The 23193-nt window shown below is 39.9% G+C and overlaps 4 protein-coding genes across 4 annotated transcripts; all 4 read right to left on the bottom strand.

The window, feature by feature from the left end:
• Nucleotides 1-1924: 1924 nt before the first annotated feature.
• On the bottom strand, nt 1925-2687 carry LOC137747017 (uncharacterized). The gene has a single exon (XM_068487014.1). It carries the CDS (start codon nt 2685-2687, stop codon nt 2049-2051), a length of 639 nt encoding a protein of 212 aa, XP_068343115.1. The 3' UTR covers nt 1925-2048.
• A 1922-nt stretch (nt 2688-4609) lies between these two features.
• LOC137747207 (WD-40 repeat-containing protein MSI4-like) lies at nt 4610-10024 on the bottom strand. The gene is made up of 15 exons (XM_068487272.1): nt 9677-10024; nt 9375-9438; nt 9086-9172; nt 8946-9008; nt 8572-8637; nt 8390-8464; nt 8139-8214; nt 7608-7830; nt 7384-7465; nt 6856-6929; nt 6619-6730; nt 6439-6513; nt 6171-6241; nt 5458-5557; nt 4610-5005 (listed from the first exon to the last, which is right to left on the bottom strand). Exons 1-15 carry the CDS (start codon nt 9907-9909, stop codon nt 4904-4906), a joined length of 1503 nt encoding a protein of 500 aa, XP_068343373.1. The 5' UTR covers nt 9910-10024; the 3' UTR covers nt 4610-4903.
• A 699-nt stretch (nt 10025-10723) lies between these two features.
• LOC137748425 (uncharacterized) lies at nt 10724-12321 on the bottom strand. Its single transcript, XM_068488573.1, has 4 exons — nt 12191-12321; nt 12001-12101; nt 11027-11105; nt 10724-10916 (listed from the first exon to the last, which is right to left on the bottom strand). The coding sequence occupies exons 1-4, from the start codon at nt 12191-12193 to the stop codon at nt 10869-10871; spliced, it is 231 nt and encodes a 76-aa protein (XP_068344674.1). The 5' UTR covers nt 12194-12321; the 3' UTR covers nt 10724-10868.
• A 1016-nt stretch (nt 12322-13337) lies between these two features.
• LOC137748666 (uncharacterized) lies at nt 13338-22021 on the bottom strand. Its single transcript, XM_068488835.1, has 15 exons — nt 21268-22021; nt 20474-20599; nt 18180-20399; nt 17957-18094; nt 17292-17420; nt 17070-17201; nt 16856-16981; nt 16668-16739; nt 16469-16570; nt 16253-16354; nt 15759-16130; nt 15387-15677; nt 14827-15216; nt 14479-14722; nt 13338-14384 (listed from the first exon to the last, which is right to left on the bottom strand). The coding sequence occupies exons 1-15, from the start codon at nt 21350-21352 to the stop codon at nt 13697-13699; spliced, it is 5217 nt and encodes a 1738-aa protein (XP_068344936.1). The 5' UTR covers nt 21353-22021; the 3' UTR covers nt 13338-13696.
• Between the last annotated feature and the right edge of the window lie 1172 nt (nt 22022-23193).

Genomic DNA, 23193 nt, shown 5'->3' on the forward strand with positions numbered 1-23193 from the left:
ATGTAAGTAAAACCTGAAAAATGCACTTCAAATGTTTCCTACAAGAAACACCAATTTTTCAAAAATTACTGTCAAACGAGGCCATAGCTTCAAGTGGCTAGTTAGGGCATGAAGTGGCCTAACTTCATAGTGCCTAGCTATCTACAATCTTCTTTCTCCCATTTTTGATATCTTACACATTTCTATTGATAGTTTACTCAACCACTATAGGTATTAGGTAAACTCTCCTAATCAAATCAACTTTTTACCTTTAAAGGATGAGGAACACCAAAGGAGAAGAAAATAATTCAACAAGCTTACTGGTCCAAGAAAATTCTTAACAAAGAAAGGAAGAAGAAGAAGATATGGTTCATCCAAAATGAATGGAATAAGGTTCCATCTTGGATTAATTTTAGCCATGTATTTCATTAGTGGAAGTTTCTAATTCGGGACACATGAATAAAATCCAAACACCATATTCACTATGATATCTGATCACATGCAAATTCTTTTTCTTAAAAAGTAAAGTAGTTTATAAAGAACAATGCTTGGATACTCAAGGATGAGTATGAACTCCTACTCAAAATTCTTCACGTTCGAATTACAAGGCTCTGTGCTTATGATCAGACCCGTTTATATTATGAATTACTTTATAAAAATCATCTCTATAAAAAATGAATTTAAGCTAAGGTCGTTTAGTCAATCTATTGTAACAAATACATAGACGGTCGACAATGCTTTTAAAAGTTATGTTCACCTATTTATGTATAATTCGATGATTAAATAACTTTAGCTTTAATTGTTTTTTCTTTTTTTTTTGTAAAGGCGATATTTATAGAGTGAATTATAATATGAACGGTTCCGATCATAAACACTAAGTTATATAAATCGGCAACGGATAATTTTAAGTAAGAATTCATACTCATATTTAAGTAGTCAAATATTAATTGTTTATAAATATGTCCTCTCGAACAAATATATTAGTGTTTCGATTTGTCCAAGCCTTATATTTCCAAGGCTACCAGCAGCTGAAGCTCAATGAATGGGCTATTAAGGCCCAAATTAAACTTTATCCGCATTAAGATCATAGTGGGCCAACTAATGGATTTAGAGGGCCAACCCATTTGAGCAAAACTTTTAGAGTCGCTATTACCAATTGGGGCTTGTGAATTGAAACTTGAACCAAGGTTATGCATGCTTGCTTGCAGTATCCTAAACCTAACACGTAAACCTTAATTCAATTACATTAAGGACACGTTTGAAAGCACTTTTAAAATATCTAAGTGTTTTTTATTAAAATGTTTTTTGGACAATGTAAGTAAAACCTAAAGCATATAACTGGTGTTTCTTGTAGGAAACACTTCAAATGCTTTTGAGCGCTTCCAAACGAGCCTAACATTTTTCAAATTTCGGTATTCCTAATTTTTTACGATGTAATTAATAGTATACCATGTGCCGATACTCTACGGTAATCATTATTACTAACCCAATCGCTCACGCATATTATAGCAATTTCCTTGTTTTCCAAATGCACAAAATGAAATAAAGGGCCGAATATGATTCAACAACAACAAAAACATGCCTTATTTATTGTTGTTCCAAGATTTATCTGTCACATGTTTGGCAGATTGCACGATATACACAAGGACCAAATCAACAAATAAAAAATTTGGTCAAATAAACCCAGATATATCCAAATCTAAATTTTGAAAGTAGCATGTGGGACCCACTGTACCAGGTGGGTGCGGACTCACTGCATTTACCAAAATAGCCATTTGGGAAATTTGAAAATTTGTGACTCTGGCCTTCTGCCCAGTCAATGCAGTCAATGCAGAAAAAGAGGAAACAAATAAGGCTCCAAATAGAAAAATCAATAAATAAAAGGGTTGATTAGTAAATAAACTAAATTGCGAAGAACCTACACCATTTTCTCTGTGTTCCTAAATTTTGCTAATTAGTCCCTATACTATCTACATTTTTCATTTCCTACCCTACTCTGCAGAAACCCACCAACCAGCTGCCATGGCCGCCATTGCCATAAACCCCATTTCTTCATACACCTACCAAAACTACTCAACACACCCTTCAGGTAAGTCTCCGTCTTCCCCGATAAACCTCGCCAGCGCAGCATCGTCCCAGTCCATCTCCACCCCCGCCCAACCACCACGAGCCAACTCTTTTGTTTCACCAGACGCACAGCCGAACTCACTCGCCTCTTTCTCCTCCGCCATTACGAACTTCAAAGATTCCAAACCGATAACCTCCTCTGTAAGTCCGTACAAACCGCTAGCCTCCTCCACCTCCTCCATCAACCACTTCTCGGACTCCAACCCCAGCACCTCCTTCGAAATGCCGTACAACCCGCCGAGGTCGACGCTCGCCATGACCGTCGACACTGAGTCCGAGAACGACGGCCCGCAGCTCTCCTCGTTGAGGTTGATCGTGACGTATGACGACGGCAGCGCTTGGAACACCCAGGGCTGCGAGTACGGGTTCTCGACGAAAGTCACCGCTGCGGCACCTGCAGCGGGCACGATCGGCCAGTCTTTGTTCACGAGCTTCGCGAGCTCCTCGAGCTTCCAGTCGTTTGCCTTGGAGGGCACAGTCTCAACGTCGTCGCTTATCACTTGTTCCGCCGCCAGATGTCGCTGCTTCTTCGCGGCGCTCCCCTCCTCCTCCGCCGGTTCGCTTCCGGGTCTCTTGCGCATGTCCTCCATGAGAGAGAGAGAGAGAGAGAGAGAGAGAGAAGTGAGGACTGTGTGGAGAGTGTGTGTGCTTGGTGTGGCGTGTATTGTCGTATATATCGGGTGGGTCCCATGCCGAAAACGAGGGAAAAAAAGGAAAAAGGAATTGTGGACTCGTATTGGTGGGCCCCATCCTGTGACGATATTGGAATAATCTCAGCCGTTGAGACTCATTTGCGTGGAGGGATCAACGGTCGGGGCTCTGTTAAGGATTTTGTGCTACGTTCGAAGGCGTGGCGATGTGGCGCGTAGCGTGAGGAAGGAAACGGCGAAATTAGTGGCAGAGTTGCCGAGTTGGGGAAGGAGGCTTGGGGAGAAAGAAAGAAGATTTTAGTACCTTCGATTTAATGAGGTAAAATACTCTTTTGGACATGGAATTTATTTGATATTTCTAGATCATTCTCCCATTTAATTTTATTCACACTTATTTTTACTTTTCACATTTTTTTTTTAATTTTGTCTATCGAATCAAATGAATTGAAAAAAATAAGTGGCCAAACATTAACAAGAATGTCTAGGTGTGTGATAAGCAAAAATTAGTATGAATAGCACTTTCCTTGTTTATTTAGCTTATTGGTTAAGTAAAACATTGGGTAAGAAAGTGCGTGGAAACATTCATAAGGTGTAAATAACCCAATTCTCTTTGTACGAAAGGTTTATCGTGCAATTTAAATGTTATATTATCTGACAACCGAGTCTTTAACAGGATGCAATTTTATTTGAATTTCGTGTTTGAATCCAATCTTGCAACATAAACGTGCCAGATCATTGTTGCATGTCATATTCCTTCTCTTACGACTTTATCTTGTTAATCGTTAGTATATGGGAAGGGAACGACACGAGTCAGGTTGCGAGAAAGAACAATTCAAATCCTTCAGGTGACAAAGCTAGCGACGACTTGGGAGTTGCTTCTTATACTCAAACTTGGATGGAGGGCAACAATTTCCCTGCAATTACTGTCCAGATTTATACTCATTAGTCGATTTCGATACAACATGGTGCCATTGATTAGAGTAGATAAAAAAACAACTAAATTGATTAGAGAAAATTTTCAGTGTGCTGAAAACACGGGCTGGCACATTAAGGGTCATAATACAATAGGTTGGTTTTGTTTTTTTTTTTTTTTTTTTTTTTTGGTTTTAAAAGAAATTTTAAACCAATTGTATTGTTATACATCCTATAAAAGAAGTTTATTTCATGATGTTAACTTATAGCGTTCTCGCCGATGCGTTAGAGAGAATTGGGAACTCCTGAGTTTACACAAAACACATGTGAGTAGGAGAAGGCGAATATCTCATGCCTTGCTTGCTCTGATCTTCCCCACTCACCTACCCAAAAGAGGAATGCTTGGACCTATTCCTGATGGTGTGATTCGAGTTTCGCTTCCATCAATCCTCTGTTTATAGATAAAATGTAGTTGACCAAGTCCCCCTCAAGGGGAGCTGAAACATAGCTTTCTGCTCAATTCTATATACAACTTTACCTTTCAATACCAAACTCCTTATTTCCAACTTCCGATCTGGACAAGAGAATGGTGACTACTAGGCAAGACCTCTTTTTCCTCATTGCTAGTGCTAGGTTGAGCGTAGTTATATTTTGCTTCGCCTATTGAGAGACCAATAAAGAGCATTTTCCTTGGGTCATATGAACAGAAGATGTTCGACACATTGAAAAATCTCTCGATTGATCGAGTTCAATTCATCAATCTAAAACAAATGCATAATTGACTAATCCTGATTGATAAACTCGAATAAGAGAATTTAAACACGGCTAGGGATGCAAATTAGAGTACCGACTCATTTGCAATCCTCAAACCTTCACCAAGCAAAGGAAACCATCAAAACTTTTATGCATAAGGAATTTTGGCCCCTCTTAAGCCTTCCAAATAATCAAGTCATTCAAATAATTCATTGATAACACGGTAAAACGATTAAGCCATGCTACCATCTCGGTTAGATTGACAATCTCTAATCCCGAATACTACTCCGACACGACGGCATACATAACAAAAGCTTAGTTTAAGCATGAGTTTTCTCCTCGCATCACAGGTATCCGATAAGCAAATATCTATAGCTCAACAGACATACTACCTCTCTAACATAATAGCTTAGGTTTGCGTTCAATAAGTTTACTACAGAACCTTTTCTCCGGAACCCAAGAGCGTATAAACACGCAACTCCTCAAGGCTTTGAAGTACAGGAAACAACATGGGACTTGAACTTCTCAAGCTCTGCCAGAACCTCCTCTTCGGGCCTGTAGATCAGATCACTCATTCTCCATATCTGCAGACAATTGTCAGCTTCAGAAATCAGTTTTGCATCAAATCAAGCGTAATTTCTTTTACAATAACCAAAGGTTTCAGAAGAAAGTTAACGTAGGAGATGAGGGAGGGAGGGAAGTAAGGGTAAAACACATCATTGGTACACCAGTAAAATTTGGTTTAAGCTCAACTTTTTAAAGGAAATTGGCTTCCTAACAAATTTTCTCCATCACTACAATGCTTTTAAACACCTCTTATCGAAATGCTCAAATTCAAAAAAGGGGTTAGCAGCAGATAATTCACCATGTAGAAAACTATCTCCGCGATATTAAACTAGCGACATCTTTCTTAATCTTATGTAATGTGTAATATTCAATCTTATATGGTTTCTCATTATGAAATATTCTTGGAAATGATTTTATGACTCGAAAAATGAAACCCTTTCAACGACGACAAGAACAAACATTCCGATACCTGCAATGTGCCCCCTCCGCCAGTACTATCACAGTCATCAGACACACTGACAACAGTCCATGGATCAGATGCATTCCAATGAAAATCAACGACTTTGTCCCTGTATACAATTATAAAGTTCAGCAAACCATGAGCGACAAACTACAAGGAAAATAAAAGAAAAAAAATAAAGTGCCCGACAATTCAACCAAATGATACAATAAGGGATCATATTTCCCATGAGTAAACTTCAAGAACTGTTTACCAGGTAATTTTTAACATGTTATAGAGATAACTTCAAAGATCATTCAGACTCGAGCAAACAACTTTAAAAGACCTAGAAGCCTATAAGCAATAAGGTACTTGATAAAAAAGGCTCTAAAGCACTACCGTGTACAGTGTAAAACTTCCTATCAACATTTGATGCAAAGATTAACCTCAATATTCCACTGATGGATATATAGACACATACAGCATCATGTTCAGTTTACAGACCACAATAACATAATGAAAAAGTACCATATAGTGGCATGGGCACAATTATAGACTCAGGCATGATGCCCATACAAGAGACACCAGGAAAGATAGAAATCCAAGAGTGAGACGTAAAACAATTTCCGAAAACCAGAAAGTTGAAAATCAAGGGTGAAAAGATCCTCTACCAGACATCAAAAGTTTGAAAAGGATTCGTAAAGTATGTTTAAATAAAGTTAGTAAAAGAGAGAGCCTCGAACCTGTGCCCAGCATGCTGGAAAAACAGGCCAGGTGGAGAAGTTGGGCCTTTTGGAGCTCGCTCCTTACCGACCTGCAGCGTATTATGTTTTCATAAGTTATAACAACTTCCATCTGATTGAAGTTATGGGAAGAGGAACAGAAAAGCCAAAACTCCATTTATTTGGAAACACTTCGTTCGTTATGTCAAAAAATAGATCAAGAAAAAGATTTGAAAATTACTAGATTAACACAAAATAAAACCACGGTACATTCTGAAGGCCAAAATACCTTCTCATAATCCCAAATGTTTAAAAGGCCATCCTCTGCAGAACTTCCAAAGACGGACGATTTGTCTGGACACCACTGAAAACACAAATGCAACCAACAGATAAGACGCAGTTCTTGAAACAGATGTACTAAATTTCTAGAAACAGAAAGTAGCAACAAAAGCAGCAGTATTATCATTACCTGAACACAAAGAACAGCTGCTGTATGACCCTCAAATTTATATATGGGTGCCCCCACTCCATCAGAAGTGAGATTCCGACGGTCAAACACGCGTACAGAATTATCTGCTGACCTGTATACAAATCATAACAACTTTGGTCTCGTATCTTCTCATTAGCCCAAACAATAAAGCATAATTAACAAAACCAGAGGATTAGGAAGCAGCAAAACTGAGAGGAACATGGCATTAGCACATACCCTGTTAGAATAAGGTTATCATTATGGGGATTCCAATCAACACAGTGAACATCAGCATCATGAGCCTTTTCAACCTGCTAATCAGAAACAAGAACAGCCAACACGTACAATAAGTAAAAGCAAAAATTCAGAGTGAAAGGAATAGGGATCTTCCAAGATTAATGATGGGAGATATTTAGCAAGGTCAAAAGAAAAAAGGTACATAAATGTGAACGGGTTGAGAGGGAACAATAGGCTGTACATTTTGAAATATAGAGCCACAGATTAAGGGTGATTACAGCAAATAACATAAATATAACACAATTTCTTTAAGTAGCAGATTTAAACACCCTAAAAGCATTCTCCAATAGGCCTGTTAGTATTCATGATCAAGCAGGACTCTTCAAACAGCAGAATAGTCAAAGATAAACACTGCACACTGACATTACTAAGCCAAATTCTACATGCATACCAATTTATTCACCAAACTCCATTGCCAAAGCCATATAGAAATAAAGGAAAGACAAAAAGAAGAATGAGACGCATAACCTTTACAGCAGGGCTAGAGCCGACACGTGCATCCCATAATATGAGGCAAGAATCATCACCAACACTACAGAACTCCTGTGAACTTCAGTAGAGATGTAATATCATAAGAACTAAAGGCCATGTCATATGTATAGAAATTGCAACTGCTAAGGTGTAAAACGAATGAGGGTTCCATATCTTTAATAGTTTAGTTAAGGGTAGGTGACTGAGTAAGCGTAAGTTACCTAGATGGGCAAAACGCCACATCTTCGACTGTATCCTCATGCCCATAGTAGATTCCCCGAGGAGCAACAGTAGGACCATCAGTAGCTTTATCATTACCATCCCCAGACTTTGAGTTTTTAATGATTGATGCACCAGATCCTGGAGACTTGTTTGCTGCTGGATCAGTGGTAGAGGCTGCTATATGGTCCTGAATACTCCACAACACCACTGTTTTGTCCTTCCCTGCACAAAAATTTATTTTTAGTAAAAAAATAAAAAGGCCTTTATAACATACATATCCGATATCTTCTAACAATAAGAATGGTGTTAGTGCTTTGAGCGCTTGAAATCAATCACAAATTAAAAACAAACGACATCCAGCAAAGTCATTAGAGTTCACAATAAACTTACCCTGCCACAGTACAAATATAGGAAACTTCAAAACAAAAGGAGCAAACTATAGCATAATAAACCTACGTGCATTAGGCAAAGTTAAATATATAACAGCATCATTGATATCCAAATACAACTAGAAGCAAAAAAATGCCCACCTCCAGAGAGCACGTAGGGCTCAGTTGGACACATTGCAAGGGCATATTCTGCATTATCTTGATGTCCAGTCAAAATCTGAAAGAAGAAAATAGTTAAACGGGTTCAATATTTTTCAATTAAACAAAGATAGTAGTAAGCAAAGGTCAAAGACAAATGCCATTCCTTTGACGCATTATCACACAAGTCTTGAAAGGGTCCAATATTGAAATACTGAGAAATTCATGAAAAGAGACGTGGAAAAAAAGTTCACCAAATCTGGACGCGAGGTTGTAGCTCCTAGGACAGCATGACGGTTAGGTTGAGCTTCGACATCCCAAATTAGAACCTAAATTTCACAAAATTTGCAACTGTAACTTCAAAATAAACAACACGCATAGAGAACAAAGGAAACATGACTATGTCATCCAACTTGATAAAATAAAAAACACTTACATCAGGACTGTCGGTATGCGTGGCCACTATCTTAGTGTTCTGTGGAAGTTCTCTGATTCTGTTTACCTGTCAAAATATATGAAAAGGTTACTCAAGAAGAAGTACATGCAAGCTTCCAATATCACCAGCTTATACGCAAAATGAGTGAAGAATGAATTAAACACACATTTTACAGAATATATAAGAGAAAGAATGGAAGTGTAAATGGTAACAATATTTTTCCCTCGTTTTGGATAACAAAAGACGTAGTCTTTTCTTCATTTCTCACACCAGTATTAAACATTTCCCATTAAACTCAAACCCCCAAAAAGTAAAGTGCATTTGCTCAATTTTCATTGTGAATAAACAGACTTAAACAGGTGCACCAGTCATACCTCTCCAGGATGAATGATGGTCTTGTACTTCTTCACAAATGGTGAGCGAGCTTCCTCATTGAACTGAAAGATGAAGTATTCAATAATGAGTCAACAAAGACTTAACCTTCATTCAAAATGTCAAACCCAATCACGCATACCTGAGATATATGCTCTGCAGCGGCGACTCTAGGTTTGACAATCTCACAATTTGCAATAACCAGAGTATTTGGGACACTGCCATCGGTCTGTCAACAAACCACAAAGGCGATACCTTATTAAAAGAACATAAAACCATGGTGGCCTCTCGTGTTTCGGCACAAGACATCAACTTTAACCGTTTCAAGTATGATTTCTGAGTTGTAAACCCAAGCACACATTTGTCCTTCAAATTACATAAATATTCAAAACTAACTGCGGGAAATCAAAACTGAGATGAGCAAAGCTTGCCTGCTCGGAAAGGTAGAGACGCTGGCGATTCTTGTAAGTAGCTTGCTCGAGCTGAGGACCCCACCTACCCAAAACACAAGCAGATCGACAATGCTAATTAAAAAAATGCAGACTTTCAAATCTCCATTTGCCTCAGAAACCCTAAAACAAGAAAAATCACACCCCCAGACACAAAACCCTAAGAAACAGAACAAAACCAGAGAGACACGACGCTGCACCAAAACCCTAAAAACCCTAAAACCCCAAAAATGCGGGAAATAGAAAAAATTAGAGAGAGAGAGAGAGAGAGAGAGAGAGAGTACCGGCAAGAGAGGGAGGGCCAGACAAGGTTGTGGTTGGCAAGCCAGTCGTAGAGGATGGGGACGAGGGACTTCCACTGAGTGTACTTGTCGTCGACTGTGGCGTTCTGCTGCGACTTCTTGAGTTTGGCTTGCTGTTGGTGGTCGTCCTTCTTCTCTTCCTTGGGCTTGGGCTTCCGGCCCCGAGTCTCCTTCTTCTTCACTGGTCCAGCTTGCTGCTGCGACTGAGCGTCCATGGCTACTCCGCCGAGTTTGGTGGTTGCGAGACTCTGACTTCAAAACCCTTATTATAATCTCTCTCTCACACTCTCTCTCCTCGCTCGGTTCGCTCTCACTTTCTCACGCTCTCTGTGCGTGTCTCTGGTTGTGTCCGTCTATTGAGATACACCCCGGTAGTCCACTCCACTAGCGTGGATGATACACACGCGTCCTGAGATTTTTTATTGAAGGCATTTGATTTTTGACCACTCGGTTTTTTATCCTTTTACTGTTTTTTTTTTAACCGTTAAATCGAACAATTAAAATAAAATCAATGATCATAATTAAGAGAGTGAACGAAGGTGAAAAATATGTGCACAAATCACTCCTTATTGAAATGTCCGTTGAAACTGTCATTGTATCTCACTTATCTAAAGCTCATTTTCTATCACTTTGTCTCCCACTCAAACATTATTCGGCACATAACAGTCATTGTGTCTCACTTATCTGAAGCTCATTTTTTGTCACTTTGTCTCTCACTTGAACATTACTCGGCACATATCAAAAGTTGTGTCCCGATTCTCTTTACATGACGTTATATCACTAACATAGAACATCATGTGAATATGCAAAAATCTTGTGCAACCGCTCCATTGTCTATTTACTAAAAACTCTACTTTGGAATTCGAACTTGAGATCTTCTACTTACGAGCTCTACTTCGGGATTGCGAAAATCACAACCCAAAACAAGCATGGTAAAAAAAAAAAAAAATTGTATTTTCCCAAACATAAAAATGAGATATAAATCAAATTTTTAAATTTTGGGTTTGGAGTTGGCCACCTGAGGGCAGGTTAAGCAAAACAAGACATCCACGCCATAAACCTGTTTAATCAAACTTGTCCCATTCAAGAACCACAAGAGTACATTTGACTAACAACGTCATATCCTTCATGTAAATCTCTGATTTTTCTTAACAAAACTTCATAATTTATAGCCTCAGACATAAACGCCCGATGCAAGCAGCAAGAACAAGGATCCGAAACCCTGCACACCAAAGAGAACAGTTGGAATGTTAGATACAATCATACACCAGAACAAGGAGCAATCTAGTACTGTATCGGTAGATGAAGAGAGGATTCGGACTACAAACGCACCAAAAAGAAGGAAGCGAATGTTGCTGTTATGACTTCCTTTGCAAGACTGCGGTTTTTCCGAGAAATGGTAGCCTCATAGCTGCAGCAAATATATACTACCGTTAACGACTACTATATTCAGAAGACGAAGGGGTGGGTAATAATATACTCAGTAGACTTATTACATGAACAGCAAATAGATGATGCTAGGGCAACGGCTTGTATCTCTACTCGACTCGATTAGTCAAGACGAAACATGAGGGTTTAAAAGTACACAAAAATTTCCAGGCTGCTGATTCATCAAAGAATTATACGAAATAGGTTTCCGAACTACATCATGAATTTACAACTCAAAGCTAGTGTTTTGCGTGATGCCTTCACGAATCCAAACATGTCCATACAATTGAGTCATTCGGTTTCCTGACATATATCTACCTAAACATGCAAATGGTTACTAGGAAATCTCTCAGGCTTTCGGATTCCTCTCATAGCTTTTTAAACCCGATAATCTGATCTTATTAGCCAATATGTTTATACGCAGATCATCGATAACATATCAATTCTTTGAATTCCCACTTTTCAATACTCAAATCTGGTGATATAAAGAAGTAAATTTTCATTGATTTGGCTCTTTTAATTTTCATCAACTCTTGTTTTACACTCCGATTTGAAGGTTAAATCGGTCAGTTGCTCGTATTGTGCGTAACTTCCGCAATCCCAGGCTCTAATTCCACACAGTAAACATCAATTTCAACAAATGCACTCTCATCAGGCTAAATCAAAACACAATCTTTACGTTTGGCTGCCCAGAAAATTGCAAATAAACAAAATAAACCACACCAAGAAACGAAATTCACATTTCTAATCTGCTTTTCATCAATTACCATAATATTTTGCAGGAAAACAAAATTTGCAGACCCAAAATTTCTAAATTGACAACAAGATCTAAACGGAAAGTCAGAAAAAAAGATTTGGAAATGGTGGATCGGACTCACATGAAGAAGGAGGCGGTGAAGAGGAGGCCAAGGGAGACCATCACGACAGCGAGAGTCGGGTACCACGTGACGGGCACGGGACTGGAAATTGCCTTCGAAGCCTTGAGAAGGAAAGCGGAAGAACAAAATCGAAAACGTTAGAAGCGAAAACGGAGAAGCAGAAAAGCAAGGAAAAGTGCTTTTGGCTTACCATCGTAGCCGGCGAGTTGGAAGTTGCTGAAAGCTTCGGTCTTTGATCTGTACAGATCGAAGCAGAGACTTTGGCGAGTGAGAGTACAGGAAGGGAAGGCTCTATGTCAAATTTGACGGAGGAGGCTAGAATCCTGTGGGTGTTCGGTACCAAACGTAGGTGATTTGGCGGGTCTGGCTCCATCACTACGGTTGGTCTCCTAAACGCAGCGTTTGGAGTCTGTATTATTTTCATCATTTAAAGTTTTAACGAAACACTTCCGGTACTATTTATTTTTAACGAAAAACCTCATTTTTACATTTTTCTGGTACTATTCACTACACATTTATTTGTAATTTTTCCTTAAAACTAAATTTTTTTTGAACTTTTCGTTAATTATTTATTTATTTGTTTATTATTTAGCGTTTTTAAATTTTTTTGTTCAGACTAATTCATATTTTACATTCAACTTGAATAAAATTTGCACGTTGACCTTCGTTTAAGTCGGAACTTGCACTTTTCAATCCTATATGTGTTGGCAAACACTAAAAAATGAGAAATCGGAATAATTATAGTTCATATTATTTGTGAATAAAAGTGTTATCAGTGCTTCCAATCATAGGCTTCAAATGACACCTAACAAAAAAACAAAAAGAACTAATACATCTGAAGCAGAAAAAACTAGAGTAATCCTTTGATTGGATCATTGCCTAAAGTGAAAATTTGTAACGCATTATTTGTAACGCATTAGGGCATCCTATTAGTAAGTCCACCTAGGCATATTCATTGGATTTTGATACTATAGACCGATCTGTGCATATATACAGAAATCTTTCTCATTATTACAATGGATCCTCGAGAAAAAAGAGTTTGTATCGAATAAAATATATACTTCGACTTTCTTATGTTAAAACTTTGGCTCGTTATGCATAAATATAGCTGCCTACACTAAAAATTAGAAGTAGACAGACAAATAGACGATAAGCCAAATGCCACGATTGAGTGCCCTTAGCGTCAATACAGTGTCCTGAAAGTTCTATTTTTTATTAAAAGTTTATAACCGGTTCTAATTGTACATATTGTCCAAAAGTTAAAATGCATAACTTTACTGCTCTGGAAGTGAAGGGAAAAGATGGATTAATTTCATGGCAGGAAATGTTCTGTAACAAAGAGCATCTTCTTTCCCTGAATAATACACAACTATCATATAAAAATTTACAAAAACAAAAAATACTCTAAGTAGCCTATGATCCAAAACTTCTGATGCTTCAACTCTGAAAATTCAGTAGGTTGATCCAAACCCATATGCTTAAGCTCCGGTTACCGTTTCGAAGTTTATGAAGGTTGATCCGAATTCGGATTTCCACCCATCCCACTTGTACACATCTGCACAACTTAGCTCGTATCCGAGTTCCCATGCCAGCAGACCTGTCTTGACGGCGTTCTGCAAATGCACGTTTTTTACACGGTGATCTGAGATTTAGGAATCAAGCAAGAAACCGAACATTTTAAGCCAGTAGTAAGCGTTCAATGGGGGAAGCCTTGCCATAATTTAAACCCGTGCTCCCTCACACTGCCCCCGGATGATCTCCTAAGTCTCTCCCAGAACTGCTTACTCCTTCCTGTTCCCAAAGGACCTGAACTCGAGTGTCTCCTGAATGATTCGGTATCTTGCCTCCCCGTGCTCATTGATGTACTACAAATCTTTGACAATGATGCTTCCCGCTCTGTCTCGAGGTCAGAATTGTAGGTCAGCATGGAAGACTGGTTTTGGAAAGTATCTAGCAACTGTCCTGAGGTAGTATTTGTGTCATCGGCCACATCAATGGACAAATCGTGTCGGCTAGAATTCCTTGAACCTAATTCTTTCACCTCATCAAACTCATTGCATACCAGTTTTAAGGCCTGGACAACCTCACCCATAAAAGGGCGGTGTGATACCTCTGGCTGTACACACATCGAAGCAATAGCTGCCACTTTGGCGATACTTTCAAATGGAACCTCGGATCCTAGATTTGGATCTATGATTGCTTCCAACCCTTCTTTACTTGTGAGGAGTGGCCGGGCCCATGCAACTAGATTTTCTTCACCAGGTGGCTGTGACATGTCTACTGGTTTTCTTCCAGTTAAGAGTTCGAGAAGGACAACCCCATAGCTGTATACATCACTCTTGACAAGAAGATGCCCAGTCATTGCATATTCCGGAGCCACATACCTGAATATTGTCATTAGGAATTTAAAGATGTCAGAAACTGTCACCAATGTGACATAACCTGGACACTGAATACAGCAAAGAGAAAATTTCATACCCAAAAGTTCCCATGACCCGTGTTGATATGTGTCCGTTTTCCTCATCCATGGCAGTTCGCGCCAAACCAAAGTCGGACACTTTCGGTGTAAAATCATCTTCTAGCAAAATATTGCTGGCTTTAAAATCCCTGTGAATGACACGGGGGCTGGAATCCTCGTGTAGATATGCCAGCCCCCTAGCAGCACCAAGTGCTATTTTCATGCGTTGCAACCAATTAAGCGGAGCACTGTCCTTGTCAATTCCTGACAGCAAGCAAAATGGACAGAAGCCCTATGTCAAAAAGAATCCTCCTACATTAAACAAATTCATTAAGAACAGATCAGTTGTGAATAGAGAGGGGGGTTACCATGTAAATGAGATTCCACACTGCCATTAGGAACGAGCTCATAAACCAAGGAACGGCTATGCGCTTCTGTGCATATGCCAATCAACTTGACCAAATTTCGATGATGAAGACGACTAAGCATCTCAACTTCAGCCAAAAACTCCCGACCACCATGATGATCATCTCTTTTTAGAACTTTGACGGCAATCTTGGTCCCATCTTCAAGAACACCACTATAAACACGCCCAAAGCCACCTTCCCCAAGTACTCTTGAATCGTCATAATTGTTAGTGGCTCTCTCAATATCACTCGCACTGAAAGTATTGGCGGATCCTGTATATGGTGCACTGCTGGATTCGAATGATAACGACAAGGAACTGTGCCTACTTTCCATCATCGACCCAGCCGTACCTGCAAAACATATACGTTATCTATATTAGAAATGACAGTGTTATATAAGCACTGTTCCATCTTCAAATCATCAGCGTAAGTTACCAGCAATACTACCTGTGCACCTGACCTAATTCCATTAAACACAAAGAAAAGACCTAATTCAATTAACTTATCGGGACTCGTATTACCTGATGGTTTTCCAGAAGAGGGTAGCATAGCCCGTGGAGTTGCTGCTGGTTGAGATGCGCGGTCTCTAGGTTTGAACAGAAAAACCCAAGCAGCAGCAGAGCATAAAGCAACTGCTACAAAGGTAGACAAAGCAATAATAGCAATTACCCCACCACTAAGCCCATTTTTATTCTTCCTCTTGTGCACGTCAACCCCTAGGGGCTTTGTCGTCCTTCCATTATTGTCATTACCAGGATACGGCCCCGCATTCATTGCATCAATGTCCAAAGAAGGTGGAGACGGGGGTAAACCTATACATATGTAGTTTGTAAAGATAAGCATTATTGATACAAATACCTGCAGTACGTATGTGCATATGTCTAAATACATACCTGGATACCGCACATATAGTACTTCATAGTCGCCAAAGTACGATGCGTTTATAACAACTCGTTTATGCCAAAATCTCTGGGAAGTCAAAACAGCTGTGGTGTTATCAAACTGTTGCCCGAGGGGAACCAAGTCAATGAGGGCAACTGTCTTGTCTGGTTGCTGGGTAGCTGCATTGGCTCCAATAATGCGGACCTGACTTTGTTGCATAAGAACCCCAACAGCAATTTCCTGGGCTAGCTCTGAAACCAAGGGAAAGAAGGTATACAGTGCAACACTAAGTCGCAGTCCAACTTGCAGAGGCAAGACACAGCCACAAGGTGACCCAGGAGGGGTATTTGTATATGGATCGGTGCAAATAGTTGACGAACAATCTGCAAAAAGGAAGAACCTTTGCATCACATTTTTGTATGAACTTTGAAAAAGAATGTTGTAGGATCAATAACGAAAGTGGAAACACCAGTTAACAGGTAAAGAAAATTGTTAGCTTATCTACCTTGATTGGGAGGTGGTGGTGGGAATACTTGAACTAGTGGCAGCGGTGGTGCCCCTTTTGGGCTCTTTGCTGGAGCTCCAGATGGAGAAATCTTAGGGCGCACTTATTATTCCAAACATGTAATTATTGGGTAAGGTATTGAGTAGACAATTAGATAAAAAGGTAAGTTCAGAAATAAAATCATCACAGAGAACCAGAGGCAAGATTATTTCTTACAATTGGTTTCGTGAGTTGGTCCTTTTAAAGATGGAGAAGGAGCAGGCGAAACATGGCTCACTGATGGAGCATCAGGCAAATGAGATGGAGGGACTGAAGATGCTGACATGTAGAAATTGTGTTAGCTTTGAACACCAAAGTTTGGTCCATTTCTCAGGTGAGAGATGAAATAAAACACCGAAGTTCAATGCTTTGGTACCTGGATTTAGGGGTGGAGGAGCATAGTGTCTTTGCCTGCCTGTTTGAAATGATACCGGTGGCATCACTGGGCCTGTATTAAGTATTGAAATGATAACTTAATAACGTCAAAAGAACATGATAAGCTGCGTAATAACATTTTTTTTTAAAGTGTGACTTAGCACATGTAGTTCAGGTGAAACATGAAACCTTGCTGTTCTGGAGTGGGAGGATAAACCAGATATGATGGCGCTTGATGATTCTTATGGAATATCGTTAAAGGTGAAGATGCAGGAGAACGTTTATAATGTCTCACAGGTTTGTGAACAACAGGAGCTAAAGAAGAAAACAGAACCTAGACTTACAAACCTGACAACATAACTTTCAAGTAGCAAACAATATGAAACACATGATTTTTTCATACCTTTAGCTGGGGTATGGCCCATGGGTGGTGATGGTTTGGGAGTGTCATATGATGGTGCAACAACTGGTATTCGACCCCTTTTCCAGTTAATGCTCGGGGGAGGAGATGATACAGGTTTGTGGATGGAAGGAGCTACAGTAGAAAACAATATATAGAATCAAAACTTTGACACACACAAACTTTCAAGTAGAGAAAAATATGAAATATGCAGTTTTTCTATACCTTCAGCTGGGGTACGACCCACGGGTAGTGATGGCTTGGGAGCTTCATATGGTGGTGCAACAACTGGTAAACGACTCCTTTTCCCGTTGATGCTGGGTGGAGTAGATGATGCAGGAGAGACCTCAGGATCTGCAACCTCATATTAGGGTCAGTCAATTGTCACAATGGTTAGAAAATAATTTAAAACTGCTAAAAAACAATGATTCAATGAGGGATTAAACTGATTCAATTTGGTATCACAGTGTGAACATTAAAACTATAACTTTAGACTACGATTTTTCTGAAGCAGTACCAGGAAATGTAGATGGAGATTCTCCAGGTGAAACTGGGTGAATGGATGTCGGGTTTTATGGAAAATTGTTTGTTGGTGATGCAACTGGTACTGCTTTTCAGAGAAGAACAAATAGGTCATTTTCACTAATTCATATAATGTAAAGTTTATATGTGATCGTTTAAGGAGAAAAATGGGGGTGGGGTGGAAGGCGCAGCAGGTAATGTAGGCGGTGCTATATGGTGTGATCTGATGGACTACAGGTGGATTTAGTCCCAATACCCTCCGGAGAGATGAATTAGGTGTTGTATTTTGAAAATAAATAAATAAGCAACATACTGCATATAACCAGCATCTGAGAACTAATAATGTAATAACAAAATGCTACATCTACCTGGAGCAATTGGTTCTGGTATGGGAGCCTTATTGTCTGGCGCATGTCTTTGAGGAGCAAATGGTGAAGTTTCTGGTGTACTTGAATGGATGGCCGGTGAAATTTGTGGCAAATTCCTGGGTGGTGTTTCAACGGGCACTGGACAATGTAATACAGAAAACATTTGGTTGGAACCAATTTATAAGAAAAATCATCACAGAAACAGCTCTGGGGCTTTTATTACCTGGAGCAACTGGCACTGAGATAGGACTCTTATTGACTGGTGCCTTTGTTTGAGAAGCAGTTGGTGGCATAGATGGTACATGACCTTCAACAATTGGCGGGGGATGAGCATTAGTTGGCGGCATAGACGGTACATGACCTTCAACGTTTGGTGGTGGAGGAGCAGTATTTGGTGGTGCGGACGGCACATGAACTTCAATACTTAATGGCTGAGGAGCATTATTTGGTGGCATAGGCGGTGCATGGCCTTCAACACTTGGTGGTGGAGCATTATTTGGTGGTGCAGAAGGTGCATGAACTTCAATGCTTAGTGGTGGAGGGGCATTATTTGGTGGCATAGGCGGTACATGGCCTTCAACACTTGCAGGTGGAGGAGAATTAGTTGGTGGCATAGATGGTACATGACCTTCAACACTTGGTGGTGGAGGAGCATTATTTGGTGGTCCAGTAGGTACATGAACTTCAATGCTTAATGGTGGAGGAACATTAATTGGTGGTGTGGGCAGTACATGACCCTCAACACTTGGTGGTGGACGAGAATTAGCTGGTGGCAAAGATGGTACATTACCTTCAACACTTGGTAGCGGAGGAGCAAGATTTGGTTGCGTAGATGGTACATGAACTTCCATACTTGGTGCAGGAGGAGCATCTTTTGGTGGCAAAGACGGTACTTGACTTTCAGCACTTGGTAGTGGAGGAGCATTATTTGGTGGCTCTGACGGTACATGTTCAGTACTTAGTGGTGGAGAAGCAGTTTTTGGTGGCATAGGTGGTACATGGCCTTCAACACTTGGTGGTGGAGGAGAACTAGTTGGTGGCAAAGATGGTACATGACCTTCGACACTTGGTGGCGGAGGAGCGTTATTTGGTGGTGCAGTAGGTACATGAACTTCAATGCTTAGTGGTGGAGGAACATTAATTGGTGGCGTAGGTGGTACACGACCTTCAACACTTGGTGATGGAGGAGAATTAGCTGGTGGCAGAGATGGTACATGACCTTCAACACTTGGTAGTGGAGGAGCATCTTTTGGTGGCACCGACGGTACTTGACTTTCAACACTTGGTGGTGGAGGAGCATTAGTTGCTGGCGCTGACGGTACATGAACTTCAGTACTTGGTGGTGGAGGAGCAGTTTTTGGGGGCATTGGTGGTACATGGCCTTCAACACTTGCTGGTGGAGGAGAATTAGGAGGTGGCATAGATGGTACACGACCTCCAACACTTGGTGGTGGAGGAGCATTATTTGGTGGTGCAGTAGGTACATGAACTTCAATGCTTAGTGGAGGAGGAACGTTAATTGGTAGCTTAGGCGGTACATGACCTTCAACACTTGATGGTGGAGGAGAATTAGTTGGTGGCACAGACGGTACACGACCTTCAACGCTTGGTGGTGGAGGAGCATTATTTGGTAGCGTAGACGGTACATGAACTTCCATCCTTAGTGGTGGAGGAGCACCTTTGGGTGGCAGAGATGGTACCTGATTTTCAACACTTGGTGGTGGAGGAGCATTAGTTGTCGGCGCTGACGGTACATGAACTTCAGTGCTTAGTGGTGGAGGAGCAGTTTTTGGTGGCACAGGCGGTACATGGCCTTCAACATTTGCTGGTGGAGGAGAATTAGGAGGTGGCAAAGATGGTACATGACCTCCAACACTTGGTGGTGGAGGAGCAGTTTTTGGTGGCATGGGCGGTACATGGCCTTCAACACTTGCTGGTGGAGGAGAATTAGGAGGTGGCGTAGATGGTACATGACCTCCAACACTTGGTGGTGGAGGAGCAGTTTTTGGTGGCATAGGTGGTACATGGCCTTCAACACTTGGTGGTGGAGGAGCATTATTTGGTGGTGCAGTAGGTACATGAACTTCAATGCTTAGTGGTGGAGGAACATTAACTGGTGGCGTAGGTGGTACATGACCTTCAACACTTGGTGGTGGAGGAGAATTTGTTGGTGGCACAGATGGTGCATGACCTTCAACACTTGGTGGTGGAGGAGGAGCACCTTTTGGTGGCACAGGCGGTACTTGACTTTCAACACTTGGTGGAGGAGCATTATTTGGCGGCGCAGACGGTAGATGAACTTCAGTACTTAGTGGTGGAGGAGCAGTTTTTGGTGGCATAAATGGGACTTGACCTTCAACACTCGGTGGTGGAGAAGCATTATTTGGGGGCAGTGGGGCGGACATAAGAGGTGGCATTGCAGGCGGTGGGTGCCAATTGGACCCTGGCATGTCAAATTAGGAGCTTAACCAGATGATCTTAACTTCAAATCTATAACAGCAGAGTTATGAGACTTACCATTTGGCTGTAATGCGGGGATTGGTACATTGCTTGTGAACGACTTTCTGTCAGTGAGAGGAGGGGATGCTGTTTCAACAGGAGGATTCACGGAGAGAGGTTCAGGTGATGGAGATATATTTAACCCTGAGAGAAGGCATATGCTGGTGCTTAGAAGAAGAAAACTAAAGCAAGCAATGGAAATCTGATATCTTAAAAGCCCCTTTATATTATACGTTCTTATTACCAAAAGTATTATACTTCATAGTTGCAGTACGATTTAGACTTGGAACAGCGTTTCATCAGATGAAACATATGGTAACGCATTTCCCAGATCAAGATGAAACCGGAACTAGGATTTGCTAAACGACCAAACTTCTCAAGACACTGTCATTTCAAAAACATAGCATTACAATTTCCGGCCATCACCATGCACTAGAAGACCCACTAGCTGTGAGCTCCGGTCATAAATTTACACTCGGGCAGCATTCAGAAGACAATTCAACAACACAAGAACATGCTCAGATCAAAGAAAATGCCGAAATTCGATTCATTTAGTCACTTCCTAGCATACTTCATATATCCATTCGGACCATTCCCACAGAAATGTGATTGCAGAACTTGATCACAAACAACACCGACACGAAAATTTCACACACTCAGATTACTACAATGTTGCTTAATCACTAAATCCTCTGAATCATAACAGAATTAACAACTTAAATCCAACAGTTCGTTCTAAATTCCTAACAATGTTTATGTGAATTGTGAAACATCAAAACTTCAACAGAGATTTGCAAAGATCAAAAAGTTACCTGCAGATCCTCGGAGAGCAAAAGCAAAAGCAAAAGCAAACCCAATGACACAGAGATTAACCAGCTGAAGAATGGCTGGCATCATCACCAAATCTCAAAAATCTCCGCACCCAAAAAACTCATCCAGAGTAGGAAGTAACTACTAATTAGAGAGCAATAAAATAATAAAAGTAACAGTAACAATGATTAAATTAATAAATTAACCACTGTATTAAATTATTAATGGAGTTGTACCTTGAAGCAAAATTAAAGGGGGTGATTTTATTGGTTTAAAAAGTTCCCACAAGCAGTGAGAGCAAAGCAATGAGAAGGCAACCCAGAGAAGGGTTTGGTGAAAACAGCTAGGAGAAGCAAAACTCTAGCTTTCTGAGAACAAAAGCTCTGGAATTTGCAGAGCTTTGGGAGGTCCATGAAGGAGAGAAACTTTTCAACAGACATGAGTTGCAAAACCCAACTGGGAAATTTGGAAATTAACCAGAAAATGAATTTTTTTGTAACTTATATACACGTACAGAGCAAACTGACAGTGCTGAAGTAACAGTTTTTGAGAGTGAGAGAGAGAGAGGGAGAGGTAGTTGAGTGGGGTAGAGAGAGAGAGGGAGGAGATCGAGGGAGTTCTTGGTGGTTGATATTTTATAGTGGGGAAGGCTTATATTATGTTTAAAGTACAATACTTTTATTTGGGGTTGAAATTCTTGGGACCTTGATTTTAATGGGTTTTTACTCGACTTTTAGTTTCTTCTTTGGTTGGCTGTTTTTCCTGTTTTTCCTGTTTTTCCTGTCGGTTGGCCAGAGAGAGTGGACTTCAACTGAGGAAGGAGAGAAATTTAGATGCGACTGAGTGTATTGCGAGAGGAAAGCCGAAGAAAAATACACCAAGTTGCAGTCCCTGTTTGAAATTTTTCGATACGATTGATATTTTCACGAAATTATTGAAAAATCAGAGAAAGGTATGGAAAGAGACTTCACCATATGTTGGAGAAACACTTAAATTTCGGTCTAATTTGACAGATTTCGTCGATATTTTTAACATCTAGGTTAAGTATCAGAAAAAATCTTATATTTCGTCTAAACTAGTGTTTAGTATCCCCTCAAATTTTGTTTTAAATTTTCACGTTTATGAACAAATTTTCATCTTTTCCATCGAAGACACTGATATCGTTATCGATATTTCCACAAATTTATTTATTAATATTTTCACCGATAGAGATATTTTAAACACCGATTGTACCCAAGATTCCTTTTGGGTGTGAGGTGTCAAAACCAGGGTTTGACACATCAGCCTGCTTTTGCGATTTAGATATTTCAAATTTCAAACCTTATTTTAATGCATTTTAAAAGACCATGCATTGTATATTCTACAAGTGTATGGTTCAGCAACCAGCATCCTCATAAGATAAAAAGTAAAAATCTTTTTTATTGGTACATATTTGATAGATTGAAGTAGAAGCCTTTCTTCTTTCTTTTTCTTTGGTGGACTGCAAAGTGAAAAGAAACAAAGCAGTTTTTGTCAGTTGCATATACCGTCATGGACTTATAATACAGTTTTTGAGTATAACGATCACATCTAAAATTTTTAAACGTCGGATTCATAATACAAACTTCTCCAAATGCAATTCTTGAACTGAAAAAAAAAAAAAAAAAAAAAAAAAAATTAATAATCAATTTATTTATGTTGTGTGAGGTCAATACACTCCTAACATATACTGCAATTCATGAGAAGCCATTTAATCCTTCTTAAAAGGGTTGAATTGAGTATTTATTTATGGGGTCAGAAAGATTTTTCAGTGTGCAGAAAACACGGTTCAGTATATTAACTGTAGTAATACAAATAGTCGAAAACTTAAAAAATAAAAAATAAAAATTTCAACTAATTACTTGGTGTACTAGGTCGTGTTCCCGACACATTTAAAAAATTCTTATGGG

This window comes from Pyrus communis, chromosome 10 (genome assembly GCF_963583255.1).
Source record: "Pyrus communis chromosome 10, drPyrComm1.1, whole genome shotgun sequence".
NCBI lineage: Eukaryota > Viridiplantae > Streptophyta > Magnoliopsida > Rosales > Rosaceae > Pyrus > Pyrus communis.